This window comes from Calypte anna, chromosome 5 (assembly GCF_003957555.1).
Source record: "Calypte anna isolate BGI_N300 chromosome 5, bCalAnn1_v1.p, whole genome shotgun sequence".
Classification (NCBI taxonomy): Eukaryota; Metazoa; Chordata; class Aves; order Apodiformes; family Trochilidae; genus Calypte; species Calypte anna.
The window spans coordinates 3,741,457-3,759,873 of NC_044250.1; the positions used below are offsets into that span (position 1 = coordinate 3,741,457).

The following is an 18,417-nucleotide window of genomic DNA, read 5'->3' on the forward strand; positions in this document are numbered from 1 at the left end:
AAATTCATCATGCCAGAATAATGTTTACCAAGAGACATAGATGACTGGCCTGACCCATTTTGATGGTGATGTTAATTTCTAAATAATAAATTTAGCCCAGAATGGGTATGTTCAGTAGCATGAAAGAGAAGTAATGGATGTTTCTGCTGTTCTGCACTAGATGGGTGCTATGTGCCAACCACACTGAGCCAGTCAAAGGCTTTCTTGGCCGTTTCTTGAGGAGAAAACTGATTGAAACAGAGATCAGTGGCAGGATGAGGAATGCAGAGCTGGTTAAAATCATTGATTGGATTCCCAAGGTCTGGCAACATCTCAATAAATTCTTGGAGGCTCACAGCTCCTCTGATGTTACTATTGGTAAGTGCTCTGCTCATGTGTCCAGGCATATGGAATTGTACAGATTTGATTTCCTTGTATATCAGAGGCTTCCTTGTATCTTTCCTTGTGCTGTATCAGTTTAAAAAAAGGTTTCTTTAAAACCCTGCTTTTAGATGGCAGTGTACTCAGACAAACTGTATGTTTCTAAAGTTGCTTAGGTTTTTGTTTAATTTTTCTTAGAAAAAAGACTTCTTTCTAAGCCCTGGGTACAAACTGTATTATCAAATCTGGTTAATTGTTTTCACCTTCAAGGCTATCATTTTTCTAGTTGATTCAGAGGATTTTTGAGCTCTTGAGGAAAGCAGTTCACCAGATAACTACTTCCCTTCTCTCATCCATAGAAATGGAAGTTATTGTTTGATCCCATTTTGAGGCATACCATGGTCATGATTCGAGTTTAACTCCTTCATTTCCCTTTCCAGGTCCACGACTCTTCCTCTCCTGCCCGATAGATGTAGATGGGTCTAGAGTTTGGTTTACTGACCTGTGGAACTACTCCATCATCCCATATCTTCTGGAGGCAGTAAGGGAAGGGCTACAGGTGAGCAGGCAAAAGTGGTAAATCCTAAGTCCTGAATGGTGTCTGTTCAAAAGGCAGCTCAGTAGCAGGAAATTACCTAATTCTCTGAATACCTGCATGTTTGTGAGTGTAGTTTTAATTGTATTTCATTTCAGACAGAATGACTCCCTTCAGACAGTTTTGAAACATGGTTTGGAAGCACCACTAGAAGTTCAGATTAGATTTTTTTAAATGGTGTTTAGATGCCAAATTCCTCATGTTTTCAGTGGGGCCAGTTAGACACCCAAGTATCTTTCAATCATCTGTGCCAGAGCACACCTTAAAATTATACTGTGCACTTGAAAAAATGTGTTTTGTGGTCATTAACTTCATTATGCAGGATTTTCCTTTGCAAGGCAGGTCTCTCAACAGAGGAAGAACACAGCTGTGTATGGAGAGGAATGTATTAATGAGTGACAGGATGGGTATCAGTGGTATTTTGATTACTTCTCAGTCTACAAGATTAATTTTTTAGAGGATTCCTTCATAATTCTTTCAAAGACCAGAGTGAAATCATCACTTACTTACTGACTCTTACTTCAATAAGCTGGAAGGTTTTCAGCATTGCACACAATTAATTCTTAGCATCTCTGTGACATTAAATCACATTGGAATCAGGAGAAGTGTTGAACACAGGATTGCTCTTGACTTGACATGCAGTTGTGGAAAAAATGACCTTTTTTATTCTTTAGTTCACGGGATAAACATGGCAGGACAACATTTAAAAGGCAGTTTTGGAAATAGATACTCAAGGTGAGGTCTGACAAGGCTCTGAGCAACCTGATGGAGTTGAGGATGTCTCTGGTTATTTCAGGGGGGTTGGACTAGAGGGTGCTTAGAGGTCCCTTCCAACCCAAATCATTTTATGATTCTATGAATTATCAGTAAGTTCTGTGCTGTAGATTCTGTATCCACTTCAGTCCCATTTCCCCAGATTCTGCTAATTTATTTCTATTTAAATCATTTCTCAGTTTACTCTAGAGTTTCTCCTTTGTTCAGTCTGTGGAGAAGCTTAAGGCTTCAGTACCTGAAGAGCAGCCAGAGCTGTGCTGATGAACATGGTAATGCTAGAAATGTGTGGTTTGGTTTAGGCTGTTTTCTATCCCCCAAACCCACAAAGGCTTCTCTGAGAACACCTCTTCTCATGAAATTTCCTGCCAGAAAGGAAGGGTGGACTGCTGATTTCACTCTGATCTCTGTGAATCTAAAAAGAGCTATTTTTGTCTATCTGTTTCTCATTTAGAAAACTATTTTTGGGTCAAAGACAAGTGAGCCAAATGGATCCTTACAATGATTGCTCCCATCAGAGCTGAGGTTTTTTTGTTCTTAAAAGCAGGGATGTGAAAATCAGAGGGTTGTGTAAAACCCCAGCTCTTCCTGCTTGGTGTATTGACACAGAACACAGCACCAGCAAAAAGAAGACCCCAAATCTCTGCTGCTTCCTTCCACCATCACTCATCCTCTAGGAATTTCTCTGTGGTGCTTTGTGAAGCAACCTGCTTGATTATTCCCCTTTAATTTCTCTCTAGAAAAGGGATGGACAGAACTAGGGGAAGGCAATAGTGAGGTAGTTATCCAGTGCTGATTTCCTATCTTGAAATGGGAATTTTACATATTAACTAATTATCAGAAATGAGCTAGTATCCACACAGACCTTCCAGGTGACAAAGGCACATGAAAAATACAAAATCCTCTTCATTTAGCAACTGGCATCTATTGCTGTATATTTCAGAAGATGAAAATAGGAGATCTGGGTTACGACAGCTTGAAGACATTGTGCTGGGAAAAGAATGCAGTAGAGCTCAAGGCTGCAGGGAGTTTGAGCTGGGGAGGAGGCTGTGTTGCAGATGGCTTAGCACCATCTGCTGGCACCTCTGCTCTGGACTGGGACTCTGTTCTGCTTCAGAAAAAAAGCAGATGTTGGTATTTGGAGCAGTTTAATACTTTGCAATTTGTTCATGGCATTTGGCTGCCATCTATTGCAAAGCTCCCGTTCACATCTCTCAGCTACGTTTCACTTCAGTGTAAGTTTCTTGTAACCATAACAGGGAGGCTCTGGTAGAATCAGGGATTTATTTTGGTGTGTGTAAATTAACACAGTCCATGTAGACTTACATGGACTGCATGATTTAGTATGAAAGCTGTTGTCTTTCCACAATATTGGCCAGGAATCTCTATCAAGGAGTCATTCTGACAGTGCTTGCCTAATGGGTACCTGTAGAAACACTTTGGTGCCCCATAGGAAGGTCAGGTTTGGGTTGATTAGCTGTGCATCTAGAGGAAAAAAGTCTTCTGCATTCTGTTTGGATGCAACACTTTGAGGATCTGGTTGTGCTGGAAGCAGTAGTTCACTTCTGTAGTGCAAGAATATTCCAGTGACTTCTGGCAAAGAACAGCACTTAAATGCTCAAAGCTTCCCCCAAGCTCTTTGGCAACAGGGAAGATAACAAAATGGGTGCATGCAAAAACTTAAAAAAACAAAACAAAACAAGAAGAAATAGCACAGAAGAAACAGGAATGGCCTTAGATCCATCAGACAGCTGAGGACTTTGTTAGACCACTGCTTTTCCTCCTCTGTGCTATGCAGGAGAGGGAGAGTTCTTGGAATTCAAGTGACAAAATGCCAGTGACAAACTCCAGTTGCTGGAGGATGTTTAAAGTGAAATTTATTAAGCAAAAGTCAACTGTTAAAAAGTCACTTCAAGTTGTATTAATGCTTTTAAAACAGGCAGCATTAAAATCTTTTTACTAACCGATTAAGCAAACTTCACTGAATATCACAAGAAGAATATGTTGGAATTCAATAACACAGAAAAAGCTTTTGTAATAGAGTGTGCTCACTTGAAACAGGAACATGAGCACAGCCAAATCCTGCTGGCACTTTGTCTTGGTTGAAAACAAAGAAATTCCCCTGCCTTGAAAACTTTTTGCTATGACATCCATCACTGTTGCCTGATGACAGGTCTCATGTTTCCTCCAACACATTCCTGATGGTTTCCTGACGACAGGCAGTGTAGATAAGGCAGCTGGAAGTGCACTCTGGATGTCAACATTGATGGCCTCTTTTGAGTATTGCTTTTATTTAACTTTATTAAGTGAGGTTATTTTCAGGGCTCCCTTTTCCTTCAACTGGTGCCAACAGAAGGGCACTGGGTCTCTTAAGGAGCTGGTCAGCCACTTCCAACTCGATTGCCAGTACAAGCAGCTAAAAATTTGTATGTCATGAGGGCAAGGGAAATCTCATTTGGTTTTGTTCAGCCCTTCTGAGCCTTTTCTGCAAGCTGATGGCACATGGCTTTGGGTTAGGGAGGCACTGAACGGGTTGGTAGGAACATTTTACATGTTCTGATGTTTTTCCAGTTGTATGGGAGGAGAGCACCCTGGGAAGACCCTGCCAAATGGGTGATGGACACCTACCCCTGGGCAGCCACCCCCCAGCACCATGAGTGGCCTCCTCTGCTACAGCTGAGACCTGAAGATGTGGGCTTTGATGGCTACTCCATGGCACGGGAAGGCTCCACCAGCAAGCAAGTTCCAGTGAGTGATGCTGAAGGAGATCCTTTGGTAAGGTCTCAATTTAGGGACAGGGGAACCACTTCGTTTCCCTTGTTCTTTGGGATTAGATAGAGGAATTTTTTAAAAAGTCAAGTGTGTTTGAGGCGTGCTGAAAAATTTTAGGAGCAGCCAAGTTTCTGGGGAAGTCATCAAGTCAGTTCAGGGAATGACTTTGCACAGAAAGCCTGTATAGTTTTGCAAGAAACAGCAGTAAAGCCTTTACAGATTCATGTGTTGAGGACATTTTGAGGGTTCATTTATTGAGGAGTGGCAGCAGATGGGTAAAAACTTAATTTTTACACGGTGGAATTAAGTGTGCATTCTTGTTGCACATACTTGAATAACACAGTGGGACCATTTCATTTAGCCTGTTTTGCCACAGTCACAAAACAAGATTGTTGCTTTACTTGGTGTGGTTTTTAAAGCTGTGACACGGAAGGGAAATAGAGATTTTCAAAGAATATATGAACTAGTAGTCCCCATGACTGATGCTTATTTTGTGACTCAGAAATACCATGCAAGCATATAGAGACATGTTAACATATATTTGTTTAGAAAGTGTAAGTTGAGCTTGAAGGTAAGGCTAAAATACACATTTTTCTTCCAATGGAAGCTGTTATTGGAGCTGCTGTGCAAATTGTGACTGCCCTGAGGCTGTTCCAGTGCCACCCCCTTATCAGCTGATGCTTGGCCTCACCTGAGGCCACCAGCAGAAGGTGGGGCAGCTCTTCCCAGCCCTTTATATCCCTCTGGGCAGTGCTAGGTGCCACCCCCTTATTAGCTGATTGGCCTCACCTGTGACCCCCCTGTTAATATCTCTTTTCAGAGACTCAGGATTAATTACCCCAGCTGCCTGTTCCTTTGCTTACCCACTGGCAAAGCGAATGCCCCTGTGGCTTTCTTATAAGAGTTGATATTTTTTCTACCTCAGAATGGAAATAATGGAGAAACCCTTTACCTTTGCAGATGAACATGCTAATGAGGCTGCAAGAAGCAGCCAACTACTCAAGTCCCCAGAGTTATGACAGTGACTCTAACAGCAACAGCCATCATGATGACATCCTGGATTCATCTCTGGAGTCAACGTTGTGATCTTCCTTGGGTAGAGAGAGGTTGTTCCCATTATTGCTCTCCCACTTGGCAGGACCCCTGATCTTAAACTCATGACAAGAACAGTCCTGGGCTGGGCTGGGATCTCAGTATTAGAGCTGCAAGAACAATAAGACACTTGGAGTCAGTCTTGAACCTGGGTGCAGGCAACCCAAGCAAACCTTTGTATTGTTTTTCTTTTGAGAATTCTGAGAACTGCACTATTCCTTTGGTTTCTTCTGTTTAGTTGCTGTAAGCTCTCATGCCTAAGATACTGAAGATGTTAAAAATAACCATCATTACTTAAAGTTGAAGGGTAAGGGGGGAACTTCACAGCTAGGAAGCAAACAGCTTTGTGCCATGTACTATCTGGAAGGAGAAGGGGAGAGGAAGTTTTTGCCTATGCTGCTTCTGACCAAACACATTTAGGTGAGGGCTGGACTTTTACCAATCAGCTTTGCAGTTTAAACTCAGCTTCATACAGTTCTGGTGCTATAAACAATATTGCTTGCCTTGGTAATAATACTCAGTAAAGGCAAAGCTGCATAACAGGGAAGTTTGATTAAATATGAAAAATAGAAAAGAAAAAAAAATATACTAATAAAGCGCTGCTCTCCGTGCCAGTCTGAGACCTTGGCTTTCTTTTATAAAGATATATATATAAATAAGAATATATAAAAATATATATACAGTCTGAACAAATCAGGTTTTTTCCAACACTGTGTAACAATCAATCCTACTACAAGTGAAAGATCAGGTAGCCCTTTGCTAGTTAGGGCCTGATTCTCTTCCCACTTACATCCATGTCACCAACTTGGTTGACTTCTCCGTGGCGTTGCACCCAATTTATTTACCCTGATGTGAGTGAATTTCCCTCCTCTGCAGATGTCAGGGACAGGGCCATGCCCCGTGATGTCCTGCAAGGACCTTTGGCAGCACACAGGGACCCTTGTAGGTGAGCAACACCCCTGAAAAGGGATTATTCAGCCTTTCAGTTTCTAATTCTTGCCATGAAATGTTACAGCTGTTCTCTACAAACTTTGGGTTTTGTTCAGAGTTTTTGTTCCAATCAGCACAACCACAAATGGGTTAATATAAAACTTAGCTCTGTGACAGTGCCAGTGCTACTCTGGTGACAACATTTACTTCCATAACTTTTCTTTTAATTGGGGAAAAAAAAAAATCAAGTAGTATTTTAGCAGTATTCAGATCTGGGGGAAAAAAAAAAAAAAAGGAGGGAAGGTGTAGTGTAACGAGGCAACCAGGTGCCACTAATTGCCAGGGAGTGGCATGAGCTTGTGTTAAGCCCACCTGTGCCTAATTAGAGTGGGTCCCCCACTGCGCATGAGCAGGATTAGGGGGCCAATAAAAGGCCCTAATTAGGCACAGGTGGGCTTAACACAAGCTCATGCCACTCCCTGGCAATTAGTGGCACCTGGTTGCCTCATTTCACTACAGGAAGGTGTTGCATCTTTTCATTTTACCTGGGCCATGCTTTTGAGTTGTGGCAGAGCTGTGAACCTGGTTTTATTTCTCCTCCTCTCTGAACGCACACACCTACACTATCAGTGTTAAGGCTTGTACTTCTCTTGGGGAGCAGGAACACCTCCCAAGAATTGCACTTTCCTTTTTATGGCAGCAAAACCTTCCACCATCACCCCAACTTCAGCTGTACCTCAGCAAAAAACATCACTCCTCAATAACAGTGGTTTGTAGGAGCCTTGCCAGCTGTCTTTTGGTGCTGAATTTTGAAGCGATGCCTTATTTTGTACTAATTGTGTTTGATTAAATTAGTGCTGTATATTATGGGGTTTTATTTAAAGAAACAGGGCTAAAGTCATCTCGTGGAATATCATAAGTTGCTGTGAATATTGTTTGTACGAGAGACTAGAATTTGTTTTAAATGTGACAAAAAAAAGGAGGGAAATGAGAGAACTTTTCAGGTTCATATCAATCCGCAGCTAATAAATCACTAAAGAGCTGTTTTATCCAGGCAGGAGAAAAAGAAAAGAGAAAGCTTTTCAACTCTGAGAAATGCTGTCAGTAATAAATTACAGGAATATACTGGTTATTCAGTGTACAGAAAGAAAACTTATTAGAAACACTTCTTTTAAGAGCTTGTGGGTTTCAAGTAATGTAACAGACAAGTTCATGGTTCTGTGACTCAGCTTGAGGGTGGTTTTATTATACCTCATGACTTTCTGTAACATAACTGTACTTTGTCTTACTGAGCTGGTCTTGAATCTGCTCCTGTTACAGCTTCTAAGTGCTGATGACCTTTTTTTTGTTGTGGGGTTTTGGGTTTTTCTTTTTCTTTTAAAGAAAATTATTATAACAGAAAAATTTACAGATTTTAATGATGGGGGAGGGAAGAGCTTGGTGTTGATACTGGTTTAACCATATATTTCATGGATGGAAATACCAAGGGTTACTCAGCCAACATTCTAATCCAATTCTTGGTACTGTAAAAATGGGCTAAATCTGTATGGAATCAAATACATAACATGCTGGTGATGAGTTAGAGGTTAATTTTTTTTCCAGTAGTCTTGACAATTCTGCTTCCCAGCACTGACTTTACCTTCTACAACTGTGAATTTTGGTACCCAATCCCTCAACTGAATCCATGCAGATAAGAGCATGTGCCTGTAAAAATACCCAGTTGCAGGGCTAGGGCTTTAAAAGGACTTAATATCCTAGAAAGTGTCTCAGTTAACCTTTAACTGAGTGCTGTAAGACATGTTTAAAATGAGGTTTTATTTGTGGGGAATGGGGTATTTTTAATTTTTTTCTCTCTCTCTTTTAAAACCTGTGCTTAAGCTCAGGAAGGGATTTCTGGTTTCTTTTTTTTTTCTTGACATTAGCTAGGATTCCAGTGAGTGAGGCAATTTGGATTAGGCTTGTCATTCTGAGCATCACCATATTCAGTGTCTTTTCTGAAGCTTCGGGAAGCAGGGTTACCTGTTGTGCACACATCTGAGTTTTTATCAAGACTTTTCAGAGATTCTCTAAGTGACTTTGTTCTCATTTAAGGCTTTTTCAAAACAATTCCTCTTCTTTTTTGCTCCCCCCCTTTTTTTTTTTTAACCTTACAAAGTTGGCTTGTGTAAAATGAAAAAATTAAGAAGAAATGCAAGATTCTATGCAACATTCAAGTTGAGTTATTAATTCAAAGTATAAACCATTTTCTTTCCTTCAGAACTGCCAAGAATGATACAGGCCATAAATGAGATGTGGTTTATTTGGGGAATTTGGGGGGGGAGGGGGTGTTTTTGTACATTTTGGAAGAAGCAAACTGATATTTCATTGTTGATGCTTAACTTCGATATTATGTGTATGAAATCTTGTCTAAATGTGGCAATTTTCTTTCAAGGAAAAAAAAAATACAAAAAAACGAAGCAAAAAAAAAAAAATCTTTGTCAATATTAAATGGAAGGTTGCTGTTTTGATCTAGTTGTTTCCAGTGGAACAGTTTATGAAATATGTTCTATAAGATGTACATTTTTTCATTGTAACATAGAAATGTAAATATTTGATTAAAAGTGCTGCATTTTGATGAATTTTTTCTAGCCATTTTTAAAGAGAAAAACTAGGAACTGAGTATTTTGTGTACGTTTATGATGTTTTCCATTTGCTCCTCTCCCTATTTAATTTTCAGTTCTCATTTAGGATTGGAATTTGTGAATGGTCTGTTTGAGATCATGCCTCTCCTTTCTCCCCCTCCCTGTTTCTTCCCCTTCCCCTCCCCTGTGTCATGGAGAATAACGCTGATGATTGTACCAGTCTTAAATTATTCATGATTCAATAAAATCAATGCTTATTTATTCAGATCTGTGGCTTCCCAGAACTTTCTGTCCCTTCTTAATCAACATTTTCTGTTTTTATTTGAGGATTGTGGCATTCACTTCTTGCTTTTATTGGCTTCTTGTAAATACTTATGAAAAGATCCCAACATCTTCCCCAGGACGAGATTTAGGGAATACCCCAGTGGGATTCTCTTCCACAACTACTATGGAATTCCCAAGCTCTGCAGCACTGAAATGTGGGGTGGCTGATGAGGATTTTTTTGCTTACTCTTGGTAGGAAGGACAAGATCCCATCATCCAGATGGGATGCACATGCTTTCTGCATTCTGGTGCTACCACCTGGGGCTTGTTAGATGATTTCTACATGGAGAGGTAAGTGCTTTTCCAACAGGCACAGATACCACCTTCCTTCTCTGCCCTGGCTGTGGCATGGGGGAAAACACTTCCAGGTCCCTCATTTTTTGCAGGGTGGTGACTGAGCAGCTCTTAGGCTGGGGAAGGGGACCAGGGGGGTGTCACCATGGGACCCCACCCAGCCTAGGCATGTTCTGGGGCTGCCAGCTGAGGATGCTGCTGTACAGCTCTGCAGGCAACAACACAAACTCCCTAAATAAGTGATTTTTATTTTTCCCCTTTCCAACAGCCACTCTCCCACACTGGGGAGACCAGAGTTACAGGAGGCAGATGGTTTGTAAGGGGGTAAGAGTTGAGAGTTTGCTGTCCTGAGCTCACAGGCACCAAAGATAAATCCCTCTCTCTGCTTTTCCCATTCCTCAGTGTCAGTTATTTCCATGCTGACTGTGAGGAGGAGGAATCAACACACAAGACCACTCCAGGTCACCAGGCCTTTTAAGAACACTTTAAAATCAGAAAGCAGCATCATATGTACAAGATTATTTTGTTCCAGAGTATCAAAAGGTGTGGATGCTATGAGTCAATATGGAAATTTTCCATCTCCATGGAGGCAGGAAAAGTGTGTTGTCATCACCTTCTTTCCCAAAGCATGCCAAGAACTGCATTAAATAAATACAGAAATGGTTTCCAGGGCCAGCAGTTTTGTGTTAAACTCCCCAGGGTTTGCTACCTTCAGGGAATAGGGAGAGGTGGCCTCTGACACTCTGGTCCCAACAAATAGTGAAACATTTTGCCCTTAGAAATAAACCCAAATTGAACTCCCAGTGTCCTGCACAGCAGGAACCAGCCCTGTTGTCATCAGGTGCTCATAAAGCACCTGAAATCTCTCCACATTTGATGCAGGTGAATAAATTCCCCCTCTGTGCTCAGAGTTAACTACTGCAGGACTGGCCTTGGCACAGGTGTCCTGCATGAGACATCTCATGGTAGCTGTGACTTCACCCAGGGTATAAAATGAGAACCTTGGGCAGGGAATTTCTTTTCCTGCAAGCCTCAGATGCAGTCTGGCAGCTGTTGGTAAGTAAAGAAAAAAAAGCTTCTTAATTTCATATTCAGGTTTGAAACTGAATCTCAAATTGTTGTGCTTGGTGGTCATAGGGTGTTGTTTTTGCTATAAAAAAGTTTCTTGAAAGAAAAAAAAATAGTAAGATTGAGAAGTGCCATGTTTCAGAAGTTTTTTCCTGGCAATGGACAATTCCAGGTTATTTTTCTTTTAGTAAGGCTATTTGTCTAGCAGAATAAGATGTAATAGCACTCATGTTGAATGTAATTGTATTTGGTACCATTCCAAGTGCAGACAAGCTATAAAGAGCAGAGGGTGTAAGATGAGGAGTAGCTTCTGTTGAACACTGCTTCAGGAGAACACAAAAATACCTTTTTTGATTTTGAACATGCTTCTTTCTTGAGTATTGTGGTGTGTTTGATGGTACCTGGGCTCTCTGGAGTAGCACATGCGTTTTAACACAAAATATGTCTTTTGAATTAGATCTGCCTTTATAGGTTGCTTAACTGTGGTCTTATGTTTACTGGCCTAGTAAAATTTAAGTTAGAAATATCTGTTATAGTGTGTTCTGCCACTTAAAGAGTCAATAGATGGATTGCAACACGTCTTTCAGTTTATATGTTGGTGATACTGTGTGTACCAGCTCTTTTATTTGAGCCTGGATGAGTGCTGGGTAGATTGGGGCAGTTTCTGGTTAATTTATGTTTGTTTGATGCTCTAAGTAAGCTTGGGAGGTGGGCTGCTTTTTTTGACAAACTGGGGCAAGCTTGGCAGTGCTGGGGGCATTTGGTAGCACATCAAGGACATTATCAAGTTCTGACCAGCCCTCAAGTGGTCAGGGATTTGGACTTGATGGTTCTCTAGGTCCCTTCCAACTCGAATTGTTCTCTCCCTGTCCTGCCTTTCCCTCTGGCTCTGCCAGCCCCCTGAGGTGGAATGTTCAGGGATATCTGTGGCTGGGTGACAACTGCTGCATTTCTTTCTTTTCTTTTGGCATGTTGTGATGGGCAGGAGTCAGAGCCTGGGCTGACTTGGTCATGAAATCTTTGGTTCAGCACAATCCTGCTACCTGTAGGGCAGGAGGAAAGCTGACATTTGTGTAGTGTGTGTTTGTACCTTTGACAACCATTTCTTTTTTTTTTTTTTTTTTTTTAATTAGTCTTGTATTGTAGAAGTGATCTTTGACTGGACTTAATGCTGAGGAGCTGTTTTAAGCCTCTTTTCCATTGTCTTCTCTATCCCATAAGAATATTCTAATTGTATACTCCCAGTCTACAACCTGTAGTAACTTAGGGTGATGCAGAGCAAGTGTCCACCCCCTGACCTACCTGGGCAACAACTGAAAGGAAGAAGAAAAGTCCAAAGGGCTTTAGAAGGGAGCACAGGGTAACACTGGCAGGAATTAAGTTGCATTTCAATGCAAGGAGTGAGGACCTGGACTCATTTTCACTGCAGAAAATCTTTGATCCTTTGGTTAATACCTGGTTAAAAGACAGGTGGATGTTTTTGTAGGGTTATTTAATTTGAAGCTGCTACTTTATTCACTGAATCACTATACTGTTGATAAAATGCAGCTTTCTTTTCTTTCCCTCTTTGGCCCCAGGAACAACTTATGTCAACTTGTAAGTGGTACTCAAGCATTACTGAATGATTAAACTTGGGAAACTACTTTTTTTTTTATTTGGCAATCATTCACTTTAATAATATATACATATTTAAAGTCTGTACATGGTAAAATACAAAATAAGTGGTTTTTTATAAGTTACACAATTAAACAGCTACATCTGTCTGTAATTCAGCCATCGTTTAATTAAAAAAAGGAGAGAAATCTTGTTGAGCAATCGTTATATTCATTCACAATAACCTTGGTATAAAACATCCATACAGAGTAAGTGTACAAAATAGTGTACAGTTCATATAAGCTGTGCAAAGACAGCAAAGTTCAGTCAAAAATCAAAGAGGCATATCCACTGTCCTCTGTTCACACCATGGAAAGCAGAAGCAAAGTGGAAAACAAGCACAGGCCTGTGGGCTAAAATGCAGGTTAGGCAGGGCTTTGAATAGGATGTATAAATTAACATGAAAAACATATAAATAGATAAGGTCTCCATTACACAAGGCACACTTATATTATACCTTTGAAATCATTCCAGGGGTGTTAATGGGTCTGTGGGACAATCACCAAGCAAGAGGTGAGGATGGAGGCAGTGTTTGGTCTGTACCTCGATGCTATTTAATGTGGAATTAAAGGGTTGCTGTATCAGACCAATCTTCAGGGGTTTTGAAATCTTATTAGTAGCAGGAAATTCATTTGAAAGGCAGTAAGAATGGCCACAGCACCTGTATTGTGTTTACCTGGGGGACAGATTCCCTCTTAGCAGGGAATCCTGCTGTAGAGCAAGGAGGTTCCTGTTGCTTGCTTTCAGGAGAAGGAAGGTAACTGAGCAAATGTTGATTGGTAAGCACAGAGTTAGGAGAAGCAGGTGCTGTGGATATAAAAACCTCCACATGGGCAAAAAAATATAAGGAATACCTCTAAGTAGAAAGTCTTGCAGCTATGTGACAAGGAACCTGCACTGGAGAAGCATGTGGAACATTTGGGTGGGACATCACCTCTTCAATTATAGCTCTCTGATTTATTTACATCTTTGCAATGTCCCCAGGTGATGGTGTGGGCAGGCAGGATGATCTAAGAGACTGTTATCTCCTCATCTTCCTCTTCCCCATCGTCCTCCTCTTCCTCTGAGTCTGAGAAGTCTGAAGGTTTGCTAGGGCTGCTGGAATGGGATGGAGAAGGAGACATCTGGGAGTCCAGTCTGTCCCTCAAGTGTAGATGTTCTGGGGACTGGTGATAGCCTAAAGGATGCCGAGGGCTGGGTGGGCACACAGGGGGAACTTCCTCCTCCTCCTCCTCTCCTGAACATTTCTTGCCTACATCGCTGAGGTCTGGGTGAGGGTTGAACTTGGTGGGTAGGGTCTGTTCTCTGCAGCCACCAGAAGAGAGGAGCTCTCTTTCTTTGGAGTTCCTCCATTTCATTCTCCTATTCTGGAACCAGATCTTCACCTGAGGTGGGGGAAAGCAACACAGATGGTTCAGTGAAACAGGGACCAGGAAAAGCCTTTTGGTTGTACCCTCAAAACCCTGCTAATGGGAACCTCAGAACCTCATGTTTCAAGGACCTAGGAGAGAGATTGGGGTGCCATAGGGTTGTGATTTGCCCCACCTCACTCACCCAGTTGCAAATTGCTCTCTTGCTTCCATTGATTCTCCCAGCCCTGTAGCTTGCTTTGGGCTTCCTCTTGTCCTTCATTTCCTCCCTTCCCATCAATCTTCTGGCTCCCCACACCCCTCTGCCCTCTCCACCTGATCCATGCCCCCTCTCACCTGGGAGTCCTTGAGGCCCAGCTTGGCTGCCAGCTTCTTCCTGTCAGGTTTGCTGATGTACTTCTGCTTCTGGAACATCTTCTCCAGAGCCTTGCGCTGGACGTCAGAGAAGACGGCGCGGCGCAGCATGCCACGGCGGGGCTTGCCACGGGCAGCCAGGGGCCAGGAGAAGGTGCCAGGGATGGGGACCACGGCAGAGGTGGCTGTGGGGACACACACACAGAGGGCTGAGAGGAGCAGAACCAGCCCTTACTGCCCCCTCCCTTGCTGCCCCCTCTCTGCCCTTCTGGAGGGCACCCGCCAACCTGGGGTGATGAAAAGGAGCTTTAGGCTTTAACTAAGCATCTCCCCCCTTTCAGCCAGTGATCCCTGGGATTAGATCTATCAGCTCAAACGTGTGAAATGGATCAATAGTGGCTGGTTTTGTTGGGAGATTCAAAGGTCTCTGGCCTGAAAAGGCAAAGCGAGGCGTACAGGCTAAGATAGAGCTATAATAAAAAAGCTTTCCCTCCCACTCAGAAGCATTTGATTTTTTTATTTTTTTTCCAAGCTCTTTTATCATTTCAGATGCTTTATTATGCTGGAGATGAAAATGAGGACTTTTCTGATTCCGAACAAAACCTCTCCTCTTCAGACACAGTTTTGATCAATCAGTATTCATCTTTTTATATTAATCTCTTCTCTCCCCTCCTCCAAAGTTGGAGAATTCAATCCGAAGACATGAAAAGTAACAGCTAATTAGCACATTGCCTAGTTCCCAATGGTATTGGTATGATAAAAAGGGCAGAGTTTCCCCTTAAAAAAATAAAAAAGGGGGGGTGGTGAAGGGGGGGAACCTCCCCAAGAGAGACAGAGATGCTAATGAAGCGTGAATGGTAATTGTGTAGTAATGAACTAACAGAAAAAGACTGAGGACAAGCAGCTAACGCCATATATTATTGGAACAAAAGAGATTTACACTTTCAAACTAAACACAACTGCATGCCAGGCTCCTCGGGAGAATACTGATGGCACAATCGTCTCTCTCCCCAAATCATTTTCATTAAATGGACATGAAAAGCTATTTATAAAGCTCAAGTTGTTTTTGTTAGGCTATTCACATGCTGGAGAAAGGAAGCAAATTCCATTATCTGGAGGATGAATGGAAGAGCTTGGGTTATTTTTTTTCCCTCTCTCCCTTCCCCTGTTTTCTTTTTAAATTAATAGCTTGTTTGTGTAATTAGATTTTTTTTTTAAATTGTTCTCATCATAACACTTCAGGGCTGGAAGAATCATCCCCTTGTAGCCTGTTTTCTCGCCAAGCCCATGTCGTTTGAGTGGGACTGGCAGTTTAAACGAGATCTAAGGTGAAAAGGGGGAGGGATAGTACGGGGGGGAAGGAGGAAGGAAGTACAACCGTGCCCGCCGTACCCTCCATCCCCCTGGCACCTCCAGCAAGCCGGGGGAGGCGGATTTTGTAAGGGGGAGGATACGGGGCGGAGAGCATCCTTGCAGGGGAAGGAGCTGCCTCCATCCGCCTGCACGGAGCATATCCCGCGGGGACTGCGCGGGCGCGGAGCGGGAGCTGACCGCTCCCCCCATGGTGCTGAAAGGGAAGGAAGGAAGGAGCTGGGCGGGAGGAGCTGCCCCGGAGAGAAGGAGGGGGAGGACGGAGGGGACCTGCCTCGCCTTGGGACCGTGACAATCCCGGCTAATTTGCGGATCAGCGGGGGGAGCGGGCACGGAATGTCAAAGCAGTCACTGCCCGTGCTAAATAGGGCATCAAATTGGCGCGACTGATGCTTGAATGTTGTACTCCTTCCAACCTCTGAACTAGAGTATAAAACCTCCCCCCGGGAGGGGTGGAGGAAACAGGAAAAATTACTGGGCTGTGTCTGGAGAGAGAGGGGAGGGAGAAGAGGGGTGTGCAGAGGGAGAGAGGGACTTTTGAAGACCTACCTGGGAAATAGGAAGATCTGATAAAAGGCTGGAAGGATCCTTCGAAGTACGGAAAGGAGAAAGTCTTTGGAGGAACGCTCGGAAGCAACGCAGGGGAGGTTTCTAGTAAATAAATCAAATTAAATTAAGCAGAGGGTTACCACCGGTTGGATTCGACCGACAGCACAGCTGGGTCTGCCGCTTGGTCTGGGGACCGATGCGGTGCTACTTCCCCTTCTCCCCCAAAATAAGGAAAAAAGAACCCCAACAAACCCAAACCCCTCAAACAATCTGAGGTCAGAACCACCTAGGAAAAGCGGCGCTTCTACTGCCATGGTTTTGCCAGCAAAGCGGCAGCAAGGAGAGCAGAGTCACTCAGGGGACCCCCGTCCCACCCGCCTGCTCCTCTCCTCGGTCCTGCGGCCGCTCCGGAGGCAGAGGAGCGGGACCAGCGGCTGCCGGTGCTGGCCCTGGCCCGGAGACACGACCCATACCGTCGGGCTTGGCAGCTCGGTCTTCCCTCCCTCTCCTAAACCATCTCCCTCCTCTCCCCCCCATCCCTTCGCCTCCTCCTGCAGGCGGTGGGTTCCGCGGAGCCGCGGACCGGGCGCGAGTGGGAACGAAGGTGGGGTGGGGGGGAGAGGGGCCGCTTACCAGCTCGGGGGGCGGAGGAGAGGATGGCGTTGACCCCAAACTTGAGGAAAGTGGAGTCGGTGGTGGAAGTTTGCGGCGAACAGATCCTCCTGGAGCCGGCGGTGGTGGAGGTGGCGAGCTCCGGAGTCCCGGTGTCCGTCCTGGCTGCCGAGGTTGGAGGGGACATGCTGGGCGAGGGGGCAGTCCTGGGCAGGTAACTGGCGGGCCTGCTGATCCGGATCAAATCTTCCACTAGGAAGCTGGAATGGCTGGAAAAAGCGGACTGCAGAGACTGAGGCAAGGTGAGGGTGGGAGTGGGCCGCAGGAGGCTGGGGTAGACGGCGGGCGGAGCGATGAGGCTGGGGAACATCATCGCCGGAGCCGGGCTGGGGCCGCTCGCTTGTTTGTTTGTTTGCTTTTTGGTTTCTTTTTTTGTTGTTGTTGTTGTTTGGGGTTTGTTTGGGTTGGGTTTTTTTTCTGCTTTGCAACCTCCTTTAGTAAAGATCCAGCTAGCAAGCCTGGCGGGGTTCTCTCTCTGCCCCTTCCTCCTGGACCATGGGTTTTATAGTGGTCAGCCCCGCTAAGGCTCTTTCAAAAGTGACAGCCCCAACAATGGGGTTCAACAAAGTTCTCCACTTGAGCTTCATTCAGGGCGAGCTCCGGGCTTTTCCATTGGTCCGGGGCTGCAATTTATGATTGGATTAGACTTCATAAGCAACCGGGACACAATGGCCCCGCCACAAAGAAAGTGTAGTCATCAATTTTGCATATTGACCGCCTCTTTGGAATACAACGCTCCAAAGGCTCCCAGCAGGGTTTTGTTCAGAGGCAACACACACAGGCTAATTAAATGCCTATTTAAAAGTTTCGAATGACATCTTGCCTCGTAGAAAGGGAATTATTTAAAGACAGCACTAAATTTATTTGCCGCTCCCCTGCTGAGTTTAGGAAATAAATCAATAAATATTCATATAAACTTATCTGCGGGCTCTCAGAAAAGCACTTTTGTGGGATGGAAAATCCAACTTAGAAAACGTGGAACTAAACTCTGTTAAGGGCGGGGGAATATTCAGAGAGCGGATCCCATCGCGGGTCGAGCGTGTTCTGCCTCTTGCTATTAGTACACGGGAAAAAAAAATGTGCAAGGTAGTTGGGGTTATTTTTCTTCCTGCATGTCAAAGGTCCGGTATAAAGCGAATTTACGCTGTTAATTTCCGAGATTTTGCTCAGGCAAGAAGTTTGCCCCTGTCAGACCGAAATGTAAAACTATCTCAGCTGGTAGGAATTCTGCTCCGAGAAAAATCTGAGCACTGAACGTGGAATAGATCCCAAAAGCTTTGTGGGACCACAGCAGGTTTTCGATCTGTTAGTCGACTTAAACTCATCTACGTTTAAAATAGTGGGAATAGCCCATGGAAATGAAGGCAGAGTTGCAGAATTTTGATCCTTTTGGCTAAAGTGGTCTGAATTGGTCTCGGGTTTATTGGTATAATGTGGCTCGATGCCGCTAAATTCACCTGAACTCGCTTTTTTTTCCCTGCGTCTGTGCACAGAATTTCGGGGGGGGGGGGTGTCTAAAGCTCGGTGCCATAGAGCTCCGAGTCTCTAAACTTTGGGACAAGCGACATCGCCTTACGGGACAGTAGAAAACAGATTTTTCTGGCAGAGAGTTTTTTGTTTG

General features: G+C 43.8%; 2 protein-coding genes across 2 annotated transcripts in view; one reads left to right on the top strand and one right to left on the bottom strand.

The window, feature by feature from the left end:
• Nucleotides 1-9,408, top strand: part of NAV2 (neuron navigator 2) — a 197,132-nt gene extending 187,724 nt beyond the window's left edge. Inside the window, exons 37-41 of the mRNA XM_030450955.1 lie at nucleotides 161-357; nucleotides 801-919; nucleotides 4,298-4,501; nucleotides 5,459-6,823; nucleotides 7,044-9,408. Of these exons, the coding sequence (XP_030306815.1) occupies nucleotides 161-357; nucleotides 801-919; nucleotides 4,298-4,501; nucleotides 5,459-5,584 (646 nt within the window). The 3' untranslated portion in view covers nucleotides 5,585-6,823; nucleotides 7,044-9,408. The remainder of the gene's footprint in view (nucleotides 1-160; nucleotides 358-800; nucleotides 920-4,297; nucleotides 4,502-5,458; nucleotides 6,824-7,043) is intronic.
• A 4,082-nt stretch (nucleotides 9,409-13,490) lies between these two features.
• On the bottom strand, nucleotides 13,491-17,109 carry DBX1 (developing brain homeobox 1). Its single transcript, XM_030451418.1, has 4 exons — nucleotides 16,758-17,109; nucleotides 16,125-16,226; nucleotides 14,187-14,389; nucleotides 13,491-13,865 (listed from the first exon to the last, which is right to left on the bottom strand). The coding sequence occupies exons 1-4, from the start codon at nucleotides 17,107-17,109 to the stop codon at nucleotides 13,491-13,493; spliced, it is 1,032 nt and encodes a 343-aa protein (XP_030307278.1).
• Between the last annotated feature and the right edge of the window lie 1,308 nt (nucleotides 17,110-18,417).

Excerpts from the sequence above, each read along its gene's own strand:
- DBX1 (XM_030451418.1), bottom strand. The coding sequence starts at position 17,109 with ATGATGTTCCCCAGCCTCATCGCTCCGCCCGCCGTCTACCCCAGCCTC. Across the intron at positions 16,227-16,757 it reads CTCCTCCGCCCCCCGAGCTG|AAACCTCCCCTGCGTTGCTT; the intron begins GTAAGCGGCCCC and ends TTTATTTACTAG. Across the intron at positions 13,866-14,186 it reads TGGGCCTCAAGGACTCCCAG|GTGAAGATCTGGTTCCAGAA; the intron begins GTGAGAGGGGGC and ends CCCCCACCTCAG.